Below are 24,009 nucleotides of genomic sequence, written 5' to 3'. Positions count from 1 at the left end.
GCAATGTTTTTACGACATAGAGAAAACGAGTCATGACAGATGTAAGTGAGATTACTTTCACAGTGAATAAACACTGTTAATAGCCAAGCTTCGTCATATCTGAAGGAAGCTTAAAGGAGAATGAAACCTTTGGAACATGTGTGGAAACAGAAAAATCAAAGAATAACGAAGAAAATTTGAGAAAAATCAGACAAATAATGAGAAAGTTATGAGCATTTGAATATTGCTATCGGTAATGTCATGGAGATCCTCCCTTTGGCAATGCGACAAAGATGTGTGATGTCACACGTGAACAACTCTCCTTTTGGTGGACTATAAAATACCCCAAAAATGTCTCTCTGCTCTTATGGTGATCCAAACTCTTTATCCATAATGTATTCTTTGAAAATTTGTATTACATGCCCTCCTATAGAAAGAATACATGATCTACTGATAGATGTGATAAAAGAGGCAGTTTAAGTGAGATATATACACAAGTACTGGGAGAGTTGTTCACAAGTGACGTCACACATCTTTGTCGCATTGCCAATAGGAGGATCTCCATAGCATTAGTGATCGCAATATTCAAATGCTCATAACTTTTTCATTATATGTCCGATTTTTTCAAACTTTTGTTGATCTGTTTCTTTGATTTTTCTGTTTTCACACAAGCTTGTTCCAAAGGTTTTATTTTCCTTTAATGTATTTGACTTGGAAGAAATGAGAATGAAAATAAAGATGCACACATGCGTTAGGTTTAAGTACACAATAGCTTTATTTCCATCATGATTGAAATGTATCATATTACAACTAAGCAGGATAATATTAAAAAAGACTGGAAAATGCAGTCATGTGACTGAACAAAAAAAAAGAATTGTGACCTGTAATCTGCATCACATTCAGACATAAAAACAATCACCAATCAATTATGTGTAATAAGATGATTAAGTTAGACATAACATGGGGATTGGGGGAATCAAAAATTGATTTATAAATTGAAGAATTTTTTTGGCCCATAGACTGTAACCCGCAATGCACATGTCAAATCAACTGGACTAGTTGTTAACTAGATGATAACTTGGCCTATTAAAGTTATGAATATGAGCCATGTTACTTCCTATTAAATTTATTTTAGAGGTGTCTTTCCTAATACCTCTCTCCCACTGTCTTGTGATCCATTACAAACACCACGATTGGTCTTTCGTAACTGATCGCAGTTTTTTTTTAACAATTCAAAAAATTTCTACGATCAATACGATTGCCTGGACTGATCTGATACGATCATTGCGCTTACTCCAAGATTTAGATCACCATTTCAATTGTGGCGTAAATCGTGACAGTGGGAACTGGGTATAAAGACCAAGTGGCGACGTAATTTTAAAACCTGCAGTATTTTCAATACATGCTGTATTATTTCAGATTTTTCTTCTGCTATGCCTGGCAAGCCTTGGGCACCCAAGCTACCAAGATAAACTTTGTTCACAAAGTAAGTATAAAATTTGAATGTTAGCCCAGAGGTCTATTCATAAGTCAACGTTAATGAAACACTTTAACCCCTCCCCCAATTATGGTTGACAAAATTACCCTAAAAAAACACATTGAAAGAAAACACCACCAAACTGAAGGATACAAAAAAATGTACAGTAAATATCTATGAACATGGTCCAAATCATATTTTTACTATCGCCTTTTAATTTTTAGACATGAAATTTGCGATGAATTTATCTTTTCACATGAAGTAAGAAAAGGATACAGATCATTTCAGGTAGGTAGTTCCCACAAAGAGGGGGTTGGAGGTACATGCATATTTAATATGAAATTGCCCAGATGTCATGTGCGTGCAGTATAGAAGTGCAGATATAATCCCATCATTCAGCCTACAGATATAATGTATACAACAATTTTGAGGAGTGATGCAAGAAACTTGTTTACAATCAATAACAATTCATATCTATTTTTTCTACTTTCAAGAAGTGGAACATCAATTACAAGGCCTGTTTACTATGTGATTCAAATTTATCAACATTTCTTCTCTGGGAACCTGGTAACAAAATAATCCTTATTCTGTTATAGCATTACACAACAATACTTGGAATCCAGATTGCAAAGATTACTTGCTGCTATGTCTGACAAGCCTATGGCAAGCTTCCAGGTCATCAAGAACCTCTTTTTATAGAGTATGTATGATAACTTTGAATATGTTGATGTACAAGTCTATTGCAAATTTGCAATTGATTACAAAACTTATAGGAACACTTATAGTAATCGACCTGACACTCAAATGAACAAAATGAAAATCATACCAACACCATTCAAAACTAAACTTTTATCATCTCGGATGAAAATGTACATTTAATATTAACACACAGCTTAAAAGTGCTTGCAGAATGCAAATGACATAAAATATTGCACACTAAAAAGGGAATCCATGCTTTCATCTTGAGACAGAAGTTCAAGCAAAATCATTCATTTTCCCCTATCTAATTGAGAGATTATGTGGCATTTCATCTATTAGAAGGCTTGTTCATATACGATGCTCAAAATCATCTTAACAAACATTAGTTGCATGTTGCATGCAATGAAAACCGACAGGGGAAGTCCATCTTTAATTCATAAACTGAATTCATAATTTTGGTAAGAAAGCTGTAACTAGTCAATAGTAAGTTGAGATAAATGAGACGACACTAGTGTATTTTGCAAGCTTCCATTCCATTCACATACAGAATAGTGTGATTCTATGAAAAAAATCAGCTTAATAAGCTTTATGAAACATCACACCCAGGGAAAATCAAATGCAACTTGATTTTACAACCCATCAGAAAGTGAAGTTATGACTTCAGATTGATTTGAACTTCATGTCCAAACCAAAGTTCATATCTAAGATTTGGTACCCAAGTTCTGAGTTCAAACCAAACTTTACATAGAAACTTAAACAAAAGATCTAAACTTTAAATCTCAATTTTTTTTTTAAGTTCCTCTATCCTGTTACTCTTTTTACCACAGTAAGGGTGGACGCCCTCTAACAGTAACTTTGCCACAGCAACATTCTAAGGCCATTCAAAGCATCATATGTGAACAATGCCTATGCATTGTCTAAGATCTCTCTGTCATATCAAACATGGAATAAGTTATCAACTAGGACTGGAAAGAACTACTCTCCTCAAATAAAATTATCTAATAAATTGGCATCTCTTCAAAAACTTTTGGTTTCATCATTATCCTCATCCTCATCATTTTCTGCCAACGGGGAGCATTTATCAGATGGACGTGACAAAGAGCCAACAGTGAATATTGTGAATACAATAGAAAAGTCATTATAAATTAACACAATACATGCATAGAAATAATAAACATTTTCAATTAAATGGGCAATCTTTAGCCATAATTAGACGTCTATAAGAGATTGTATAGTTTTGATTTGCACAAAATATCATCAGCCATTGGCCTTGCATTTTAAGGCTTTCCCACACAGATAAACATATAAGATATTTATAAATGGTCAAGTATAAAAAATTAACAGCATTGGAATGTGATAGAGCAGACTATTCTTTTTTACATGCAACTTTTAAGAAATATTCTACATGCAACATTGTGAGTAAATTAGACACAACATACAATAATTAATTTTCACTTGTTTCACTTTTAAAACATTCGTTTTCCTTTGTGCAATGATAATACTTCATGTAAGGGCAAATAACACCTTTCCCTTTTCAGCCAATTTTCATTGCGCCCCCCCCCCCCCCCCCGGCAACTTGCCAAAAGGCCCCTTTGACAGAAATCCCACTACAAAGGCGCTATACGTCTTTTCACGGCGGCTTTCCTGCATTGCCCATATTTTATCTAAGATAAAATAATGGGCAGAACTGAGGGCAGTAGGTTGCATGGGTGGATGGCATAAGGGCGTTAGATCAACCATGTGCTATGCTAAATATACGGTTTTAATGCCCTTCTGCATGACCAACAAGAATGGGAATTGGCGTACATGTAAATCCTAATGACCCGCTAACATGCAGACACGAGACGATGAACCAAAAGGAATTTATAATATTTCAGATGAAACTCTAATCATGAAAGGCATTCATCATAAGGGCAAGTTAATACACTTACAAGCAACCAGAATCATTGTACTAGTTTTTTAACTCTGAATATTCATGTCATTTTGGACAGAAATCTTATACTAGTATACCACCTAAAGTATATATTACTAAATCCATCTATAGGAGTACTAAGTTAAGTTCACACACTTTACGGACTGGGTGAATGAGAAACATTAGCATATATTCAATAAAAAAAACAAATATGTTCAATATTCAGTGCACAATTTTTAGAAAATAATGGATAGTTACAAGACTTTTGAGTGAACTGAATTAGATTAAAATCAGAAGAAAAAAAGTATGTCACCCACTCATTTTCACAGAACTCTTTTATAAAGAATTTATCTTTACCGGTAATATATCAATGTGGTATGCAAGAGAAAAATATGCAGTAAGAAATAAAGAAAGATACTTAAATTCTACTTTCGATAAATCCTAATCACAATTTTATATTCAGCTTGATTAATCAAACCCTATTGCACAATATTCAATATGAAAGTAATCTGGTATGTTTTTGTGTGTATCTGGTCGTGTAATCAGGCCTAGATGTAATCACTTTAAACATAATAACTATACAAGATGAAAGATTTCAGATCATATTCAGCAAGTACACATCTTAAACCACTCAGTAAACCAACTACAGATCAAAATGACAAAAATTTCCACAAATAAGAAATGTTGGTATTTAGCACATAATTTTTCCCACAATCAACCTTTTCCCATCTTTTCTGTCAAAAGTCACGATTAAATTCCTTTTATTCTCAGTATATGTCACAGTGCTTCATTTGCTACTTATACATGTAGTTTCCCATAATGCATCATTAACAAACAAGTATTGCAAGATGCTACCGTGGAACGAAGTTCACAATTTATTTTATCCATAGGATATATACATGAACAATAACTTCCATTACTGAACCGATACAAAGCTGATTTTCTTAGTCTTGTTAATAAAAACTCTCTTTTGCTTGAGGTCAAGAGCAGATGATTTTTTAAAGTTGAGGTAGACATTTTAAAACATCTAGCAAGATTTGGCCATTCTGTATGTGATTAATATCTATACTTATATGACACCAAGATAGATCCTTGTCATTGATTGGTTGTTTGATGTCGATCATTCAGCCCATTTTACAATGACGTCATTATCTGTGCGATTTTGTCCATTGCACGCTCGCCGAGGTAGACCAACAGCACTACACGTAAAAACACTTGTGTTTGCAGTGCATGTGTTATATGTATGCGACAATCAGCATACCTTGTTTGCAATTAATGCACTTTTGAATTCAAATCTATAACTGTCAAATCAAAAGGATCTAATTTTAGGCGTCATATAAATCAAATAATGAATATTCTTTTCACTCATGCAATGGATAGAATACTTACTTGGTAAAAGATGAAATGAATAATCTATTTAAAGCTAAATGAACGTAGTTGCAGTAAAACACTGATTTCGTAGAAAGTCTGTAAAACCAAAGTAAAGTATTGATATATCATCGTGGATCTAGATCTGGTACAGTTACATAAACTGAACTTTTTGAAATCATAATATCTAGCTAAAAAACGATCACACTAAAGATCGCCAACACAGATAGGCACACGTGGGACAGTGTATTATTATTGCTGGAATAAAGACCCGACGGAAGTGACCGAATCCACGCTTATTTTGCTTATTTCTCAGCAATTACACAATTTCTTCCAGAATCCTTTGGCACATATTTTTTATTCATACAAACAGACACTTTGGTGATCATTATATTAAATTCTGTAAAAAGTCATTTTGAGATCGTTCCCACAACTGGAATTTATCTTTAACTCGGCTACACCTCGTTGAATGGATCATTTCATCTCTTACCTCATGACATGAAGTATTCCGTACATTGCACTCATAAACATTCATTATTTGTATACTATTAATCATAATAGATCTAATCATATTATACAGAAAAGATTCATACTTATCATTATGCAATGCCAGTGTAGTGAATACTAAAGGACACCGCACACCTTACGACTGTTTGCGATCCGATTTTGGAACAAATCGCATTTTGCTCATTTTCTGAAAATGTGAATGGAACATATCCTTTTATTTTAGGCTTAAATTAATTGAAAGAATACTAATATAACCATTTTGAAAGATTGCAAGCCTTTTTTTCAGAGTAAAGGCCAAATTAGTTTCAAATCGTAGCCAATCGTACGACTGCTATGACGTCATTACGACTACCGGTAGATATTAAATTCGCTTTTATTCTAAGAAGGATGATAGCATAGTCACAGATTTCAACAGTGGTATTCGTACGATGATTTAGAACATTTCACAGTAAGATATTCCAGGTCTCAATTTTAGTATCAAATTCTACTACATTTTAATCTGAAATCGGGTCGCAGACCAATCGTAAGGTGTGCGGTCGCCTTAATATACATGTCAAAGGTCTGTGTGAATAAAAGATAAAAAATAATGAAACAAAAACAACTTGCGACAATACAGTATGCACTACAAAAAACTTTGCTTGTTGTTCTTTGGTACTTATTTGCAGAAACTGCTCGTCTGCAATACCAGTATCTATTTCATGGAGAACTTTAACGGGTACGAAAGAGATCTGTGCATTCCACCCGTTGACTCTCTTCATAATCACACCTGCAATTGTGCACCTATAACAAGACATGAAGGTCACTTCATAGTCACTTCCTGTGGTCAAGCCAAATGCTAATCATAGTGGTCACTTTAATAATGTTATCCTCCTAATGGTCACTCCTTGCAGTCACTTAATTAGGGGTCGATCATCTACAAATGAAAGTCACTTTAATAGCCACTCCTAGCGGTCAAGCCTACTGCTAATCACAGCAGTCACTCATAGTATCTTCCTATTGGTCACTCTTTGCAGCCACTTTGTTGTGTTCACTCATGTGAAAACATCATATGAAGGTCACTCTAGTGGTTACTCCTAGCAGTCAAGCCCAATGCTTATCACAGTGGTCACTTAGTGGTATCTTCCCAATTGTCACTTGATGGTACAATCCTATCAGTTTCTCTTTGGTCACTTAGTGGTCACTCATATTGGCCTCTCATCAGCTACGGTGATATCATTGTCCTGAGTTGAATATATTTCATAGGGATCCGAGTTGTGAGACTGACAGAAGCAACATTGTTGAAGCAACTCTTCACCATCTGGTGTGTCTGGCCCTTGGGCAAACACCTTGATTAACTGACAATGCACCCTGAGGGGACAAGCACAAAACATCATTTGCTAAAGGGTAAAGTTAACGTCTTACGCATCAGGGGTAAATTGCCAATTGATCAACACCCACTTCATCTAATTTCTGTTTTCCCATCCAACATTTAATTCTAGTTCATCTACAACTGGTTCGTCTATTAACCATTTGGTCTAATAGCCAGTGAGCCAATTTTTTGTGTTAATTTCTAATTAGGCTACACTCATTTCATCTTATATCCACAATTCCACACTACTTGGTCTACGTGGTCAGGCGTATTGTTTCTGCTAATTGTCACTGAATACCAACTTATGGAATATATCTAGCAGCTCTACAAGTGAATGAATATCCATAATTGACTGATGTTACTAGCTCACCTGACATCTATATCAGGGGGTTCCCCAACCTCCCCGTCCATATTCCATGAGCTGGTGCTGCAGACGCTACTGGTCCTGACAGCCTTGTACATGCCAAACCTCTTAGGGCTTCCCTTGCTGAAGGTCTGCTGTTCATCGTGAAGGGTCGAGGGTTCGGCAGCCATGGCCAGCTCAAGATCGGTGTTGAGAGATCGGAACTTGAAGGCCTTGGCGCGGTGCACCTCCACAAAGTCAAAGTTGAACTGTATGTCCAGAAAGGAAATAGGACATTGTTTGGTTAATAAATGGTTGATAGGTAGGCAACCAGAGGACCGATGGCCATAGATGGCCATAAAAGGATCACTACCTCAACAAAAGACACTGGCATATCAGACTTTAACCTTTAAACTGGGAACTTCAAATTACAGAACCAATGACTCAACCATCATGCCTTTGGTAATGTGAGCAATGTTTGTCAAAAAAGCTTGAATTTTGGCAATTTACAATATGCAAGGTCAACTGCTGATGTAATTTCAAAGAATAAATAAGGCTTCCAATTATTTGCTGCCCTGCTTGATAGAGTACTTTCAAACTATGGACTTACATGATTGCCCGATGAAGCCAGCTTCAGCATGTGTCTGAGGTAGTCAAACCTTGAACATTTTCTCACTAGAACCAGATCAAGGCAGCCATTTCCTAGATGAGCAGCCGGGGACATACCAGTCACAGTCCTGGAGCATCGTCCACTCACGAGGGCAGCGTTGATAGCTGTGAAGTGCCCTCTAACATGCCGCCACTTGGATGACGAATCCGAAGAATCTGAAGAGATGGCAGCAAAGGAGTGGAGGATTGTAATCTACATCAGGGTAATTCCCTAAAATCATCAAATTTTTGTGTCTCACCCCCACATTTCATAATTTTGACTTCACTTTTAAAAACTGCTGAAACCAAGATCCTTCCATCGACCTGGTGGAGACTGACCCCGCATATATGCAGGCTTGAGTCTACGAAAAACATGCGTTATAGCAAAATCATTCAGTATTCAATGGCCTGGCTACTTAGAAAAAAAATACATATTTTCAGGAAGGGTCCTAAAATAAGTGCTCAGATGTACAAACTAAATGGACTTTTACGCAAGACAAATAAACCATTGGTCGAATTTGAGCAAAATGTGGATCACACTCACCAATGTAATCAGATTTCTTGCGGGCTTCGTGGTGATTTCGTGTTTTTCTCTTTGAGCAAACCCCACACCTGCAAGTACAGAAATACATGAATGTGATATACCAGCATTGCTTATCAAAATGTATGAAGTAAACTATGTATGCAGTCCATTTATTGAAGGAAGAGTGGAAGACAAAGGCACAGATCCAGCCGGATTAGACACAATACCATTTCAGGGGCCATATTGTTTTTGCACAATACTCGGACTCTCAAATCTATTGTGTCTAATCCAGATAGATCCGTGCCGGGACGACAAGAAAAGTGGTCTCTTTAGACCGATGTTCTTCATGGCCAGGTTCATATTAGAACATACAGGTGATCCTCAGAGACAGGTACTCAATAATAATATTAACAATAATAATACAATGCACAGAGTGCTCATATCCATTCTGCAGAGTATATGGGTATTGAAATCTTAATTTCACAAATTTTAGGTCAAGTTAAACCTGTAGGTCCCAAAAACATGTCATTTGACATCAGCAAATAAACTTCATGTTATATGATGCCTTTTTTAACTTGTGGATTTACGACCTTTATGAGTTTGACCATTAGGGATACCATACCAACTTACCCTATCCTACACCCTCTCTTATCCCACGGTGTATTATCTTCATCCTTTGACGGTAAGAACGCAACCTCTCCCAGATAGTCTTGATGTCTGAGGTATTTCTTGACTCCTAATGAAAAGAAGAAAAAAGACATTAAAAAAGAATCAACCCATTGAACACAATTTGATTTTGATGACAGCTCTTTGCTCTTGTTAACTGATAAGATGCTCCTCTTTGCATGTTTTGGCAAATACTGGCTACCTTCTAACTGCCAATTCCATGAAATAATCTACCCTTTTCTTTGCCTAACCTCCGTTTCCCCCTTTTTAACTTCACTTGATGACCTGCTCAAGCCATAATAAGAGAGCTTCACAACTTCTTATATGAAAGAGGCAAAAGTGACAAATCATTTTAAGAAGGTGCCACATATAGGAATTAAACAAACCGAATGGAATTGCCCTTCTTTATCTTTTATCATACAAATCATGTACATCCTGGGGAGTGTTTAAGGACTGGAAACACATCATTAATCCAAATTTCAACTAAATAGTAACTAAATAGGTACTGGGAGCGATTCTTGAGATTTTGGTGGCACCCAGTGCCCTAATATATTCATTTAGCGTTGTGGCCCAGTGGATAAGTCTCTGGACTTTGAAACAGAGGGTCGTGGGTTCAAATCCCAGCCATGGCGTAGTTTCCTTCAGCAAGAAATTTATCCACATTGTGCTGCACTCAACCCAGGTGAGGTGAATGGGTACCTGGCAGGAATTAATTCCTTGAAATGCCGAGCGCTGGAAAGGCTGCTTGAGCTACAGCCAGGGTAATAATATCCAAGTCCTTTGGAAGCGCATGTGTTATGCGCTATACAAGAACTGACTATTATTATTATTTTTCATCACACAGTACTGAAAATCTACTTTGATTTTTAAAATCCTATCGGTTTCCATTTAACACCTGGGTGGAGAGTGGCAAAGGAAGATAAGTGTGTATTACACTGTACCTGCAAATTCATATCTAGAGGGTCCCATCCACCTGTAGTTTTCACTTTCCTTGAGGACATCCCCCAGGAAGCCATAACCCATGAAGGAGACCGTGTATCTTAAGAGAGAGTTGTTGTGATGGACGGAACACACATCTAGACCGAGGGAGAAACCTGGTGAGGATAACAAGAGATATCATGAATATTGTATAACAAAGGAAAAACGAGATGGAGAAAGGAGGGAGGGGAAGGGGTGGGTGGGTACAATATAGGGTAGTCAAACCTGATTTAGTGACTACCTATTCAGAAGGACCACCTGTCTGTAAAGATCACAAATTTAGTAAATTTAGTTCCCTTGGATACTTTTTTCCACTGAAATAGGACCCTGTCCATAAAGACCACCTGCTTTAAAGGACAAGTCCACCCCCACAAAAAGTTTATTTGAATAAGAAGAGAAAAATCCAACGAGCATAACACTGAAAATTTCATCAAAATCGGATGTAAAATAAGAGAGTGATCACATTTTTAAAGTTTCGCTTAATTTCACAAAACAGTTATATATGCACATCCCGGTCTGTATGCAAATGAGGAGACTGATGACGTCATCCACTCACTATTTCTTTTGTATTTTACTAAATGAAATGTGAAATATTATAATTTTCTCCTCATTGTCAAGTGAAACAAAGATAAATTCCTCCTTGAACACATGGAAATAGCATTATTTCACTACTACATGGTTCAGTCAAGTTGGCCCTTGTTGTCAAATCTCTAAAAAATAATGTAGAATTCAAACAATAAAAAACAAAAGAAATAGTGAGTGAGGGACACTATCTTCAGTCTCATTTGCATGTCAATGAGTTGTACATATAACTGTTTTGTGAAAAATAAGTGAAAATTTAAAATGTCATAACTTTCTTATTTAACATCCGATTTTGATGAAATTTTCAGCATTATGCTAGTTTGATTTTTCTCTATTTATTAATATCAAAATTTTTCTGGGGTGGACTTGACCTTTAATATATGATGACACACCATATGCTCCTGCGACATTGGCTCCTGTCTCAATATCTCAGAGGGCATAGGGTTAGAGTTAGGACTGTAATATAGTATTTGGTTCAGATCAAAATATTGTAAAGATAATGATTAGGGTTGATTTACTTTTGAGGTTAGGTTTCATGTTTGGCTTTAATAACATGCAGATTTTCCTTCAGAGCATTGCTGCTGGAGCAAATGTCATGGACTGCTTTCCTGTCTCTACATCGAGCAGACTTTATGGCCCGAATTCACACAGGTGGTTTTGAAAACCCACGGTTGAGTCCATGGTTTATGTAGATTTCCTGTATAAAATTACGCTTAATTTAGCGCGTATCTGGCGCGTGTATAAAAAATTCCAATGCTGATGCGCGCTTTTGTCACAGTGCGTCAAATTGACGCCTGTTACCATGGTTAGATACGCTATTTTATTCATGAGTCCACTGTTTGAAGAGTGGACTCATGAATAAAAACAGTGGACTCATGAATAAAATAGCGTATTTAACCATGGTAACAGGCGTCAATTTGGCGCACTGTGACAAAAGCGCGCATTAGCATTGGACATTTCTTACATACGCGCCCGATACGCGCTAAATTAAGCGTAATTTATACAGGAAATCTACATAAACCATGGACTCAACCGTGGGTTTTCAAAACCACCTTTGTGAATTCGGGCCTATCAGTTTGACTGTATGACAGATATAAAGCAAGATGGAGAAAGGAGGGGGTAGGGTACAATGAAGTATAATCAAACCTGGGGCCTGTTTCATAAAGGACTTGCAACTGTTGTAACTTTGCCATAATGGCAACTACCATGGAAACCTTGATTTTGATTGGCTGCTGAGCCCTGTTGCCATGGTAGTTGCTATTATGGCAAAGTTACATCAGATGCAAGTCCTTTATGAAACGGGTTTAGCACCTGAATAGAAGGACCATCTTGTCTATAAAGACCACAAATTTAATTTCCTTGGATATTTGATAGAATGCTTCATTCCAGTTAAAAGTCTATATTTTGCAGTTCACCAATACCATGACAGTCCTGGCCAGTGGCAGACACATTATTTCATAATTTAACATAATTTATCATTATTCCATACAATCAATCATCTTAATGTATTTTATTAAACGAATTAATTTCTGAAAATCAATCATGTTTTGTCAATGTATCAATACATCTTAAATATTTCCCTGTGATCCGACTTCCTCCAAAACCAATGACTAATATCTGAATTTTTTAAATCGCATTGTCATTTTTTCTGGCAACACATTTTCTGTTTAAACAAGGAAGTACTAAATTGCAGAAAAATAAAACCAAAATGTAAGCCAACAATTGGATGCCTTTCTGCAGGGGAAACCATAAAAAGCTCTTAAAATGTGATCAATCCAAGGCCAAATAAATACAGCAAGTTCTTAATGATTGGATTGAAAGTTCAAACTGCCATAATAAACTAAAATTTTGTATTTTCATACCTAGAATGATTTGTAATGCAGATGTGACGGGATCGTTAACTCCTGTCGTATCATATGCCATCACATCTGTTGAACCTGGGATATAGATGGAAATTTGTTTTAAAAAAAATGAATTAGATTAAAGATTAAAGATTCTTGCATTCCATTCCACAAAAATGTTACATGTATTATACAGTATATCTCATCTAATGTTAATAGAAGTTGTAAATTTTCAGGTAGTGAGGTGTAAACATGTTTTAAGAGAAGTAATCCTATGATAAATTTATTAGGTTTTAATACAATATATCCAGGACTTTCAATTTGAGAAATAAAGGCTTAGAGTAGGTATGAAATCATGTACAGTACAGTCATAACAACTCTCTTTAGTAACTTTAGAGTTTATCTAATTTTGATGGATATGTGTTGTCCTAGACAATAATCCAATAAAAAAAAGTAAGTCTAATATGGCTAGAGTGATACCAAAGTTTGCTACTGATACAACTTTTTTTTTTAAAGTTCTGTTTGTTATGATAAGAATGTTGCTATTCAAAGAAAATCTTCATCAATAATCACACTAACACACTGAATTCCTGATATGTTTGTTTTCCACTTGTTTTGATCCCCAGAACAATGAGGCTCTCAAGATCAAAGTCCATTTTTGATAGGACAGATTGATAAAGAAGAAAAGAGGTAAAGAACCTCACAATAGTTGTTTACAAAGACCTTTTAAACTGATAAAAAACTTGAATATAAACATTTATAAATACTAAATTTTATCACCATTATTCTATCAATGCATTATGGGTTTAAAAGTCTCTAAAAGTGCATCCATGTCATTTGCAAACATAAAAGTTTGTTGTTGAATAAACTAATACAGTATACTTGAGATATGATTTTTAAAAAGGCACCGTAATACTCTTTTTTGCATGTTTCTAAAATGCGATAATATAGGTGTTTTCAAGTATTTCAAATCGATGATTCGTCCATTTAGACCCCCATTACTCAGAGAGCAAGACCTCTGAAAGACTGCTGTAAGACCATGAAACTTCCTTGATCTTTCAAGGGTCTTTCAACAAACTTTCAAAGATCTCTGAGGTCTTTCATAATTCCTGATGGATCTTTCAATGGTCTTCATGGTCCTCATGAGTCCCAAAACTTTTTGAAACGGTTCAAAACAGTCTTTCAGCAGTCTTACAGGAAAATTGTCTTTTGATGGTCTTTCAGCAGTCTTTCAGTGGTCTTTCAATGAACTTTCAAAGTTCTTTAGTCTTTCCGTGATCTTTTGGCAGTCAAGATTTTTGAGGAGAACATTGAAAGAATTCTGAAAGATCACTTGTATAAAAGATCTCTGAAAGACCATTGAAAGATCTCTATAGGACTAGTCTAAGACCAGTAAGACAAGAAATATCCATCAGTCTTTAAGACTTTTTGAGGGGTCTTTCTGAGCCATTCCGCAGAGATGACAAATTTCAGTGATCTTGGAGACTGCTGTAAGACCTTGCCAATTTTTGGTCTTTGAAAGGTCCTTCAAAGGTCTCCCCTCTGTGGAATTGGGGCTACTACAAATGTATTAATGGGACATATGTTGAAAATTTTAGGATTCACAATTAGAAAATAAGTATGAAAATATTTTTGTTGCCATAAGATTTTTTATAGACTTTCCTGATAAATTCTTCATATCCTAAAGTCAAATTCATTGGAAACAAAAAGCGAAATAAAAAATGTGATTTCTACTGTGATATCTCATTTCATTAATTTAAGCACGAGGTGAAAACTCATGATCGCCCTCATAAATTTATCACAGTTTGCGACACATATTCAACGAAAAAAGTAGGGGATCAGAGACTGGGCTGTTAAATGAAACATTGATGGCGCTTACCGGCTGGTATGATGCCTACTCTAAGACCAAGAGGGACCGGTACAGAGGCAGGGTTGTTGGGGTCTATCCCTTCCTTTTCCTGTGTTCTTATTAATAATCCATTCACAATATCAGCAAACGTACCATCTCCACCAACAGATACAATACTAGAGTGGGTGAAAGTAAACAAAGAATGGAAAAGGGTAATTAACTCATTACTGCAAAGCATGCGTTCTGTTTATAATATTTTATATATCAGGATATACTTGATTCATCTATTTCTGTTTAATGTGAAGAAAAATATGAAGTAAATCTGAATGAACAGTGAAAACAGTACAAAGAGGGGAAAAAAATCAGAGCTTTAAAAAAAATTCAGAACTCTATTAAATTCTTTGATGGGGTTTCATCAAACCTTATCTTCAAAGCTTACTTGCATATAATTGCAATTAATTACTCAAAAATCAAAATCATGAAATGTTGCATAGTTGGCACCAGAAACACTGCGATCATAACAGATCACTCTCTTGGGATATTTTCTGTACTTGCAGGAAATGCAAAATTCAAAGTAACTACCGTAGGTATCTTACAAACATGGGAGACTGGTTTGTATTCATTTAGTGTTATGACAACTTCCAAAACCCTTGCCATTAAAATCCATTGGATCGTGTCTAAAGCCCTGCATACTTATACATAATGTATTCATTTTCATATTTGATCTTTGGACTCCCTTTTCACAATTTTCAAAAGACCCAACATCTCCCTTTTACATTATAACCCATTGTTAATAAAGATACGTGGGTAGACCTATGCATATTGAGTGTTGAATTGAACAAAGAAACTTTATTGAACCTAGATTTAAACACACAGTCATATGTGTGTACAGAGACTATGCCTACTCATAAACAGCTCTCTGTATAGACTACAGCACGTATCATATTCATTATGACTTTATTGATATGTTAATGTATGTATATCATGTCGCACATATTTGTGTGGAGAAAATGAAAGTAAAGTTTATTTCGATTTTATTTGAAATAAAACATTTAATCAACCCTGTTTGTGATAAATGCATTTCATATTTGGACAATGATCATACAAATGAAAAATAAAGTGGATTTTTTTTAAACAAAGGAGCCGATATCAACTGATATAATGTGAGCAAAATATAAGCACTATTTACATAACAGTCAAACTTAAGGTTTAATAATAACCATTCGAATAACAACAGAGACATCATCTTCAAGCAATTATCATTACTAAGCTAGAAATATTATTATTAAATCTCTGAATTACGGGCAATTAGGCAAATAAGCTCATATTCAATATCTTTCATATGGAAACTGGATGTTATTTCATATGAAGATCTGTTTTGATACATTTGTAATTTGTACAAACATACATGTACTATTGCCCTCTAGATACAATTGGTGAATGGATTTGTCAGTTTAGTAAGACATCAATTAGGTTCAAATCAATAAAATAAAAAAAAGATTGGTGGACACTCTTATATTTTTATGTTTCAATATATTTTGTTCATTTGTTCTTTTCATAACATGGTAGAATTACATTTCTATATTAAATCCCTATTTTATTTTTGCTTATTGTGAATGAAATACATACACCCCTAAAAAAATTAAGTAACTGATGGGTGATACAGGCACCAAAACTGTGTACCAAATCGTAAACATCTGCTTTTGATTTTTTTATATATATGGTCAGCCCCCCCTCCCCCCCTTTGAAACAGTTCCGCAGCCCCTGTGATACATGTGGAATGTGGATACAAAGTACCTTTAAGTAATAACCAAATTGCATGCGTAGGTAGTTGCAGCTCATTAAAAAAGTTTGATCAAATATTGATATTGCTATTGCATTTCAATCTGTTGGGGTCAGTCATGCCAAGTTATCCTATCACTATATGATTGCTATCAAGTTTGCTCCAGGGGAGCATTTCAGGAATAATGATTTTGCACTGACAAATGTTACAAGCTACTGAAACCCTTGCATCTGATTGGCTCAGAGCAAGTTTGTCAGTGAAAATCACTGACAAGATGCTTCCTGAAACACTCCCCTGATTGAAAGATCTATGCATTTTTTTTACAGAAATCTATTTTAAGTGCCAGTATTTTCAAATCGATATGAAATTAGAACGTGTCTGGTGATCCAAATCTGTAGGCGATACATAGAAACCGATAGCTTTTTGTTTATACCACTAAAACTTCCCCAGGAAATATCATATTACACTGTGAATTAAAAAGATGGATGCTGATCACATACTGAAGGAATGAAATGTTTGAAGTTACTTAAAACAAAGTTACTTAAAACTTACCCATCAATTCCAGTTAAGTCCATCATTTGCATCAGTGACTTGGCATGATCGGGGCCTTCTGTGACTATAATTTTTTATTTTAAACAAAAGAAAGAAAGAAAAATTATTACTATAATTCAATAATTTAAAATTAATACTAATTTTTAAACTTGCAGTGCGTGCCAAGTTATCAGCATTTGCTATTTGATTACCACATAAAACAAACCAAACTTGGAAATTATAATTAAGACTAAATCTCAGTACATACTGTTTGAAGCAGAATTTCACTCTAATGTGCTTTGATGTAGCGTAATGCTAATTGCTAATGTAAGAAAAAAAAAACACAAAAATCAAATCATATGTATCAAATTGTAAAGCTAAAAACGACATGTATAGAATTTGGAGAACATGGGACAAAAGGAAGTACAAGAAAAAGAAGAAAGAGTACAATGGAGAGAGAGAAAGGGAGGATGAGATGATAAGAGAAAACGGGGGGAGAGACAATGCAGTAAAATAAGAGGAACGGTTAAAAAAAGAGAGATATATTCCCTTTTTTTCACTGAGTTTCCAATCCCTGAACTTTCGTTACCCTAATACAGGTAAGGCTAACTTGTCATTTAGCCCACCTATAGTATAAGGTCAAGAGAAATTTGGCTTGTGAGAACAGGGTATAAAAAGGGAGAGATACAAAGAATCATAACATGTGTTAGAAGGAGAAAGAGAGAGAATGCATGTGTATATCCGAAAGATAGACAAATAAAAGACATGAAGAGAAAGGAAAGGGGAAATAAAACACCATTTACATTTTAGGAAGTTCGAATGAAATTAACAGGAAGGAGAATAACACTAATCCTATTAGGTGACTCACTTGTCATACTGGTCTCGATATCAGCGAGGTCAAATAGAGGCGCAACCTTACTCTCATAGATCGACTGTCCTTTTCCTTTACCTCCAAATGGATTCACTATTACATGCAATCGCTTTGGTCTGCTGTTACCTAGTATCAGGATTCAAATCAAACGGATCAAATCACCTGTTAGAAGAATGTTTCATTAACATGGCAGAGTTGTCATGCGACACCACCATTAACATGAGTTCCATCGACCTCTGATTACACTCAGCTTATTTTTAGAAACATGATTTTCCACATTTATATATTTCATATGGAAAATAAAGAGTCTGAAAGTAATAACTCAAGGGTAGAATAAATAATGGTGCAGGATGGGACCAAGTCACAACTCACTTTACATTCATATTTTATAGAATGAAATAATTCTTCACATACGCCTACATATTATTACATATTCATGATATTGAAAATGGAAATTAAGACATAACAAATGGAAGAGAAATCAGCAAATGCAAGGGCCATATACAGCACTATTAAAGTCAATAGGCTTTTTACTTATTTTCTGGTTTAACCACACCTTTATTTGAAATCTATCCTGAGAATTTACAAGTACGATTAAATATGGTATTATGCATGTCATCAAGAACTCTAATCCTATACATTTAATGGAAAAATAATATTTGTTTTAATCATTAAAAATATTTATGTCCTGTTCACATCGAAGATCGTGATCTAGAATGAAGCTATCTTGGGTCCATGTATGCAAATAACAAATTTGGAAAAACAGTTTAAAGCTACTGAAATCATTCAATTTGATTGGCTGATAGTAATTTGTTATAGAAACTGTGTATTTGTTATTATAACAAGTCTTAATGAAACATGACCCAAGTATTATCTGCTTGACTACACTGTATTTCAATGCTTATCATATGGCACCCATGTTTTTATCACTGTCCATTATCCATATGACCCAAACATTTCAGTTTTTGAGATAAGAGATAATTTGAATTTTTGTTATAAGCATCATGACATGTCACCATTTAGCCATCTTTCTGTTGTATCATACTGTGCAATCATCCTAGCATTGAACATTTCCAAGATCCTTACCTATTACCCTTTTTACACAGGATTTTCTTAACCCCGGACTATCGCTAACCCCGTACTATCCTTAACCCCGTACTATTTTTTTTCCTTTTTACACATGCCAAATTGTTATTGCTAACCCCGGATAAGAAATGCTTGCTTTTCACACACGAAACTCACTAACCCCGGACTAGTGGTTTTTGTCGATCATTCGTAGTACAAGTACTTCACTCTTACCATTTTACACACGCTACAATTTCCTTAACCCCGTACTATAGGTGGGGCCAAATTGCCATTTAGCCCCACCTATAGTACGGGGTTAAGCTTAGCCCACTTTCGTTTTACACTAGCGATCTTAACCCCGTACTATCGCTCTTAGCACCGCAATTGCTGGGATAACCCTGCTTTTTTGCAGGGCCAAATAATCCCGTACTAAAGGTGGGGTTAGCCCACTTTGCAAAAATGCTGTGTAAAAAGAAAGTGGGCTAAGCTTAACCCCGTACTATAGGTGGGGCTAAATGGCAATTTAGCCCCACCTATAGTACGGGGTTAAGGAAATTTTAGCGTGTGTAAAAAGGGTATATGTGTTTCAGATACCATACAGAGATATAATCTTGTAGAGATTCAAAATGGCATTGGTCTTTTCTATTTTTAGCAGTACAGTTTAGAGTAATGATTCCTAACACAGGTACAATTTTTTTTTTTTTTTTCATTTAGTGACTAATTTAGAATTCTGTTGTTCATGTAAAATGCAAATAACTTCTTACTGCCAAGAGAGAAAAATAATGGTTCTGGGAAAGGAAATAAAGTGTGTGATTTGTCATAGTAGACAAAATGCACTTTCTTGTAATTCATATTTTCCCTTTGATACATCTATCAGGAAATGATTTTTTTTAATTCTCTTTTTGATTATTACAAAAACTCATTTTAATAACTAAAATTGATTTCCCAGAATTTTGGGGTAAATTTTTCATGTTCAAGAAATGACATTCTCTTCACCCACCACTTGTCAAGGAATAATATAAACAATTTGTCAGCCATGCAAATACATGTATGCATATGTACAGAGCAACAAGGGCTTTGCAAGTATGTTTAATTGCAGAAGCACCAAGAAACAGGGTGAATATTTTTTTTTGCAGTTCCTGGTTACTACTATTGAGTTATTTGGTTTTGAATTATAACAAAATGGCAATGCAATATCTGTATTTTGATCAGTTTCCTGTAAACAAAAAGAGGGCTGTCTAAAATGGATGTAAATAAAGCCACAATTCTTTCTTTTCCTTCCAATCTTTACTGATCAAAATAAAAATGCATATTATTCTAGTATCGGCCAAACATGTTTATCTACAATCAAGTATCCATTCCTTTATCTTTTCCCAAAGCAAAGATATACCTTCTTATTATTAAAAAAAAAGCGGTGCAGGATATAGACATTAATTACCCCACACCCTTGGCAAGGAAAGGTGTTAAATCCATTTGGCCCTATGCCTCCAAGAAAATTGACTACACACAATATTTGTCATAAAATAGAGATTCTTATCAAAGGTCAACTCAAAGTTTATCTGTAATTTTGATGACATTTTAATTAATATGAAAATCTGTTTATCTTAAACTCAAGCATGGAATAGGCTAAGTCTATATAGTTCGAAATTGAGAACATTTCATTCCATAATTGTTTTACTGAAAATTCTTCATGGCAATTTATGCCGTTCAATGAAGCAAAAGAGGAACCAAGTTTTGAACACACACATATTTGTTATATGATACACGAGGGCAATATTTACGATACATCACTATGTACAGTTTACTTCAATACAAACTGCAAAAGAGGTTTCTGTGCCAGAAATCAACAAAGCAAAATCAAACGCTTTAAAAGACATACAAGTATTGTATGTACTGCATATATACTAGGTTTGCTGTTCACATGAGTACATGTAGAACACACTGAAAACAGTAGGCTACACATTCATATTGCCCACATAATTATTGGAAAACAAAAGCTAGAGAATATCACTCGTGTTGAGGCAGAACGTGCTCAGTCTTGCACGATGATGCTGGTACTTAACATAATTACTTCCCTTGTGTAGACTGTGTACCTATTATGTGTGAACTTATCTTCTTCCTTTTCCAGTATTTCCAGTTGAGATGAACTTATATTAATTCAGGTGAAACAGTAGAGCAAACACATGATTTCAGTTTCAATTTGACCAAATATCTGTTCTTTTTTTAGTATTTTTTTAAGTATGTGAAATGTACTTTACCCAAATGATTGAATAAATAATTAAGCAGACAAATAGCTAGACACCTAAATATTTTTTAATAAGAATAAAAAAATACATATATTAAAAAAGGGAGAAAATTAATTTTAGAAAAAATAATTATGAAATAAAATTTTAAAAATAAGATGAAATTACAAATAAAAAGTTAGGTCATCAAAATCCTTTTTATTCTTTCTAATCCTATGTTTTCAGAGCAGTGAAAACAAAACAATCACAAGGGGGGTTTCTCCTTTTTTGTGTGTTCAATTTCAAATTTATTTTGTTAATTTTGAAAACTGATTAATAGTAAACTCATATTTTGATATGGGTGGTTTTTTTTAAGTTTAGTTTACATAAAGAAACGTGGATCCCACTTTGTCAGATATATTTATTTGTCAGATTTATTCTCTGTGGTTCGGGGGGGGGGGGGTTCTAAAAATATTGCAGAAGTGTTCTTACCTTGCTGGAGAGTTGTTTTTATTCTATCGACCCAGTTCAGACAAAGCTCCTGATCATGGGAGCAGAATGTGACAGCTTGAACTTTCCATTTCATGTGTCGACTGCTCCTACCAACATATACTGCAACCATTGAAGCAAAGAGAACACAGACACACATGTACAATCAATAGAGAAATTAAACAAATTTCATGAGACCTCAATGAGATCTATATTATAATCGTTAATTTTGGAAGGAGGCATCATCAATACAAATTTACTTTCCACTGTTGGGTAGTTGGCCTAGATTGTAAAAAAAAAGATGCTACCATTTTTTAGGGTTTCCTTTGGAGCTCATACAAAATCTTGATTAAAGGCAAATTAAGGAAGCTACTATGGATTTTTTTAAAACAAGATTACAAATTATATTGAAAGATACACACAAATAACATTCCAAAAATCAACATAAACCTTGCAAAGAAGTCGATGAACATTAAGAATTGGCACAGGATGAAAATATATATTCAAGAAAATGGCATCCTGCTTAGATTATACTTTGTGTAAGCTGATTAGATTGTTATATATGATATGATATAGATCTTGGTTTTTCTCACATATAAGCTCTTAAATTTTTTTATCATTATTTGTCATAATTTGTAAATTATACTATTGCTAGAAAGTTAGTGAACCCCCACCACAAAATGCGCTTCTTCGTGCCGAGTGTTGAGTGTAGACAACAACACTGCAGTGTCGGACAAGCACAGAGAAACAAAATTTATTTCCTTGAATGTAATATTTTATCACCTGACTTCACAATTAAATATCCATAACATGGCAGAACTTGAACATTTTTAAATATGTTCATTTTCTTGAGGGGTTCACTAACTTTTTAGCACCACTGTAATAGGCCTGTAATATCACAATCTCTGTCACAAGAACCAATAATGAAAATCGATCACCTCTTTTTAACTTTCCTCATTACTAATTATAATGTTAGAATTTAAAAAATGTACTTGACAGCTCCTACTTTATAGAGATTTTGTTTACATATTTATGTTTTTTCATTCATACCTGTAAAGCTAAATAATGGTTGATGTGTTGATGGTGTGAACACCTGAAAGAGTTGACCCATCTGAGTCAAGGTGATGATGTGACTTCCATCAGGTGTGGAAGGCTTCTCTGGTCCCTTCAGTCGAATCCCTACAATACGGTTTAACTGGATACATTGGTGATTGTCTGAAAATATGGATTTAAAAAATGTTAATAGTAGTTTAGAATTTATACTGAACCAAAATATTCTGAGGCAAAGATGGATTTAAAAAAAATTCAATGCAAGGAATTACAAACAAGATGCCAGACAAAGTTGTTGTTGTGATCACCTGTCTAAAATGTATTTATTGTATTACAATTTCATTGGATATACTGGTGATTGTCAAATGGATCACTCGAAACAATATTTCAGTCAAATTTGTTGTTATATAATGACCTCACAAAATACCAATAATACTACTACTAGTAATTAATGATGATGATGATGATGGTGATGAATGATACTACCACCAATAATGAATAGTAATAGTAATAATAATAATAATAATATTGATGATGATGATGATAATAATAAAAGAATTAAAATAAAAAACTAGCAGTACAAGATAATTCTGTCATCTCTCTCTTTCTCCCTCTCTGCTCATATTTGCTCTCAATCCTGAAATTAGAATCAAAATCAAATATCATAAAAGCTGAGTGATTTCCTTATTATCACGTCACTTATATAAACTAAACTCGACTCAAATCCCAGGCAATATCTCCTCCTTCAAAAGAAAAATGCAAACATTGACTCACGGAGTTGATGATGCCTTCCCAGCGTGGAGGATGCCTCCCACCACGTAATCGACTGGCCCGAGAGGCGCACATCACAGGGTTTCTTCTCGATGTCAAACGTCGCCTGCAGATCGACAGAAGAACTAGATTCTTCATTATCGGAGTCAAATTTCTCCATTTCTCAGCTTAATCTTTCTAATCAACTATAAGACCACGTTCTCATATACTGTCTCCAGCAAAAAAAAATCGAATAGATCGTTTGATTCATCAAAAATGAACATTCAGAAAGAATCTTGCACTTGCAGCTCCAAGAAATGATCACTGCTGACACAGCCAGTTGTCCAGCTCACAAACTCCGGCGATAGATGTTCGCTCAGCTCAGCTCAGTTCATAAATAAAACACGTCTGCTTTTGGCATACAGCCAGACGAAAGGCCAACAAACTTTCTCTACTCCTAGTCTAAACTCTATACAGCGTTTGAAGGGCGTGTTTAAATCGACATTTTTGGTGACTTGTGCAATTATT

At 34.9% G+C, this 24,009-nt stretch overlaps 1 protein-coding gene across 2 annotated transcripts; it reads right to left on the bottom strand.

The window, feature by feature from the left end:
- Positions 1 to 730: 730 nt before the first annotated feature.
- Positions 731 to 23,893, bottom strand: LOC129255978 (ceramide kinase-like). 2 transcript variants are annotated; one of them, XR_010292882.1, is made up of 14 exons: positions 23,506 to 23,893; positions 22,732 to 22,896; positions 21,685 to 21,804; positions 17,903 to 18,031; positions 17,056 to 17,119; positions 14,751 to 14,896; positions 12,893 to 12,967; positions 10,412 to 10,564; positions 9,435 to 9,540; positions 8,826 to 8,893; positions 8,244 to 8,458; positions 7,661 to 7,902; positions 6,483 to 7,289; positions 1,631 to 6,059 (listed from the first exon to the last, which is right to left on the bottom strand). XR_010292882.1 is itself a non-coding variant. In XM_064096226.1 (13 exons), exons 1-13 carry the CDS (start codon positions 23,660 to 23,662, stop codon positions 7,124 to 7,126), a joined length of 1,806 nt encoding a protein of 601 aa, XP_063952296.1. In that variant the 5' UTR covers positions 23,663 to 23,880; the 3' UTR covers positions 731 to 7,123. The 2 variants fall into 2 exon arrangements, 1 of the variants encoding a protein (XP_063952296.1); XM_064096226.1 differs by having other exon boundaries at positions 731 to 7,289; positions 23,506 to 23,880.
- Positions 23,894 to 24,009: the final 116 nt, after the last annotated feature.

This window comes from Lytechinus pictus, chromosome 3, assembly GCF_037042905.1.
Source record: "Lytechinus pictus isolate F3 Inbred chromosome 3, Lp3.0, whole genome shotgun sequence".
Classification (NCBI taxonomy): Eukaryota; Metazoa; Echinodermata; class Echinoidea; order Temnopleuroida; family Toxopneustidae; genus Lytechinus; species Lytechinus pictus.
Note: the sequence above shows the minus strand (reverse complement) of the source record. Positions and strands in the feature narration are given on the sequence as shown.

Bases quoted from the DNA above. Each gene is read 5' to 3' on its own strand.
- LOC129255978 (XM_064096226.1), bottom strand. From the start codon at position 23,662: ATGGAGAAATTTGACTCCGATAATGAAGAATCTAGTTCTTCTGTCGAT. The intron at 14,897-17,055 runs GTAAGTTTTAAG...CACCCACTCTAG, and splicing joins GACTTAACTGGAATTGATGG to TATTGTATCTGTTGGTGGAG. The intron at 12,968-14,750 runs GTAAGCGCCATC...TCTATATCCCAG, and splicing joins AGTAGGCATCATACCAGCCG to GTTCAACAGATGTGATGGCA.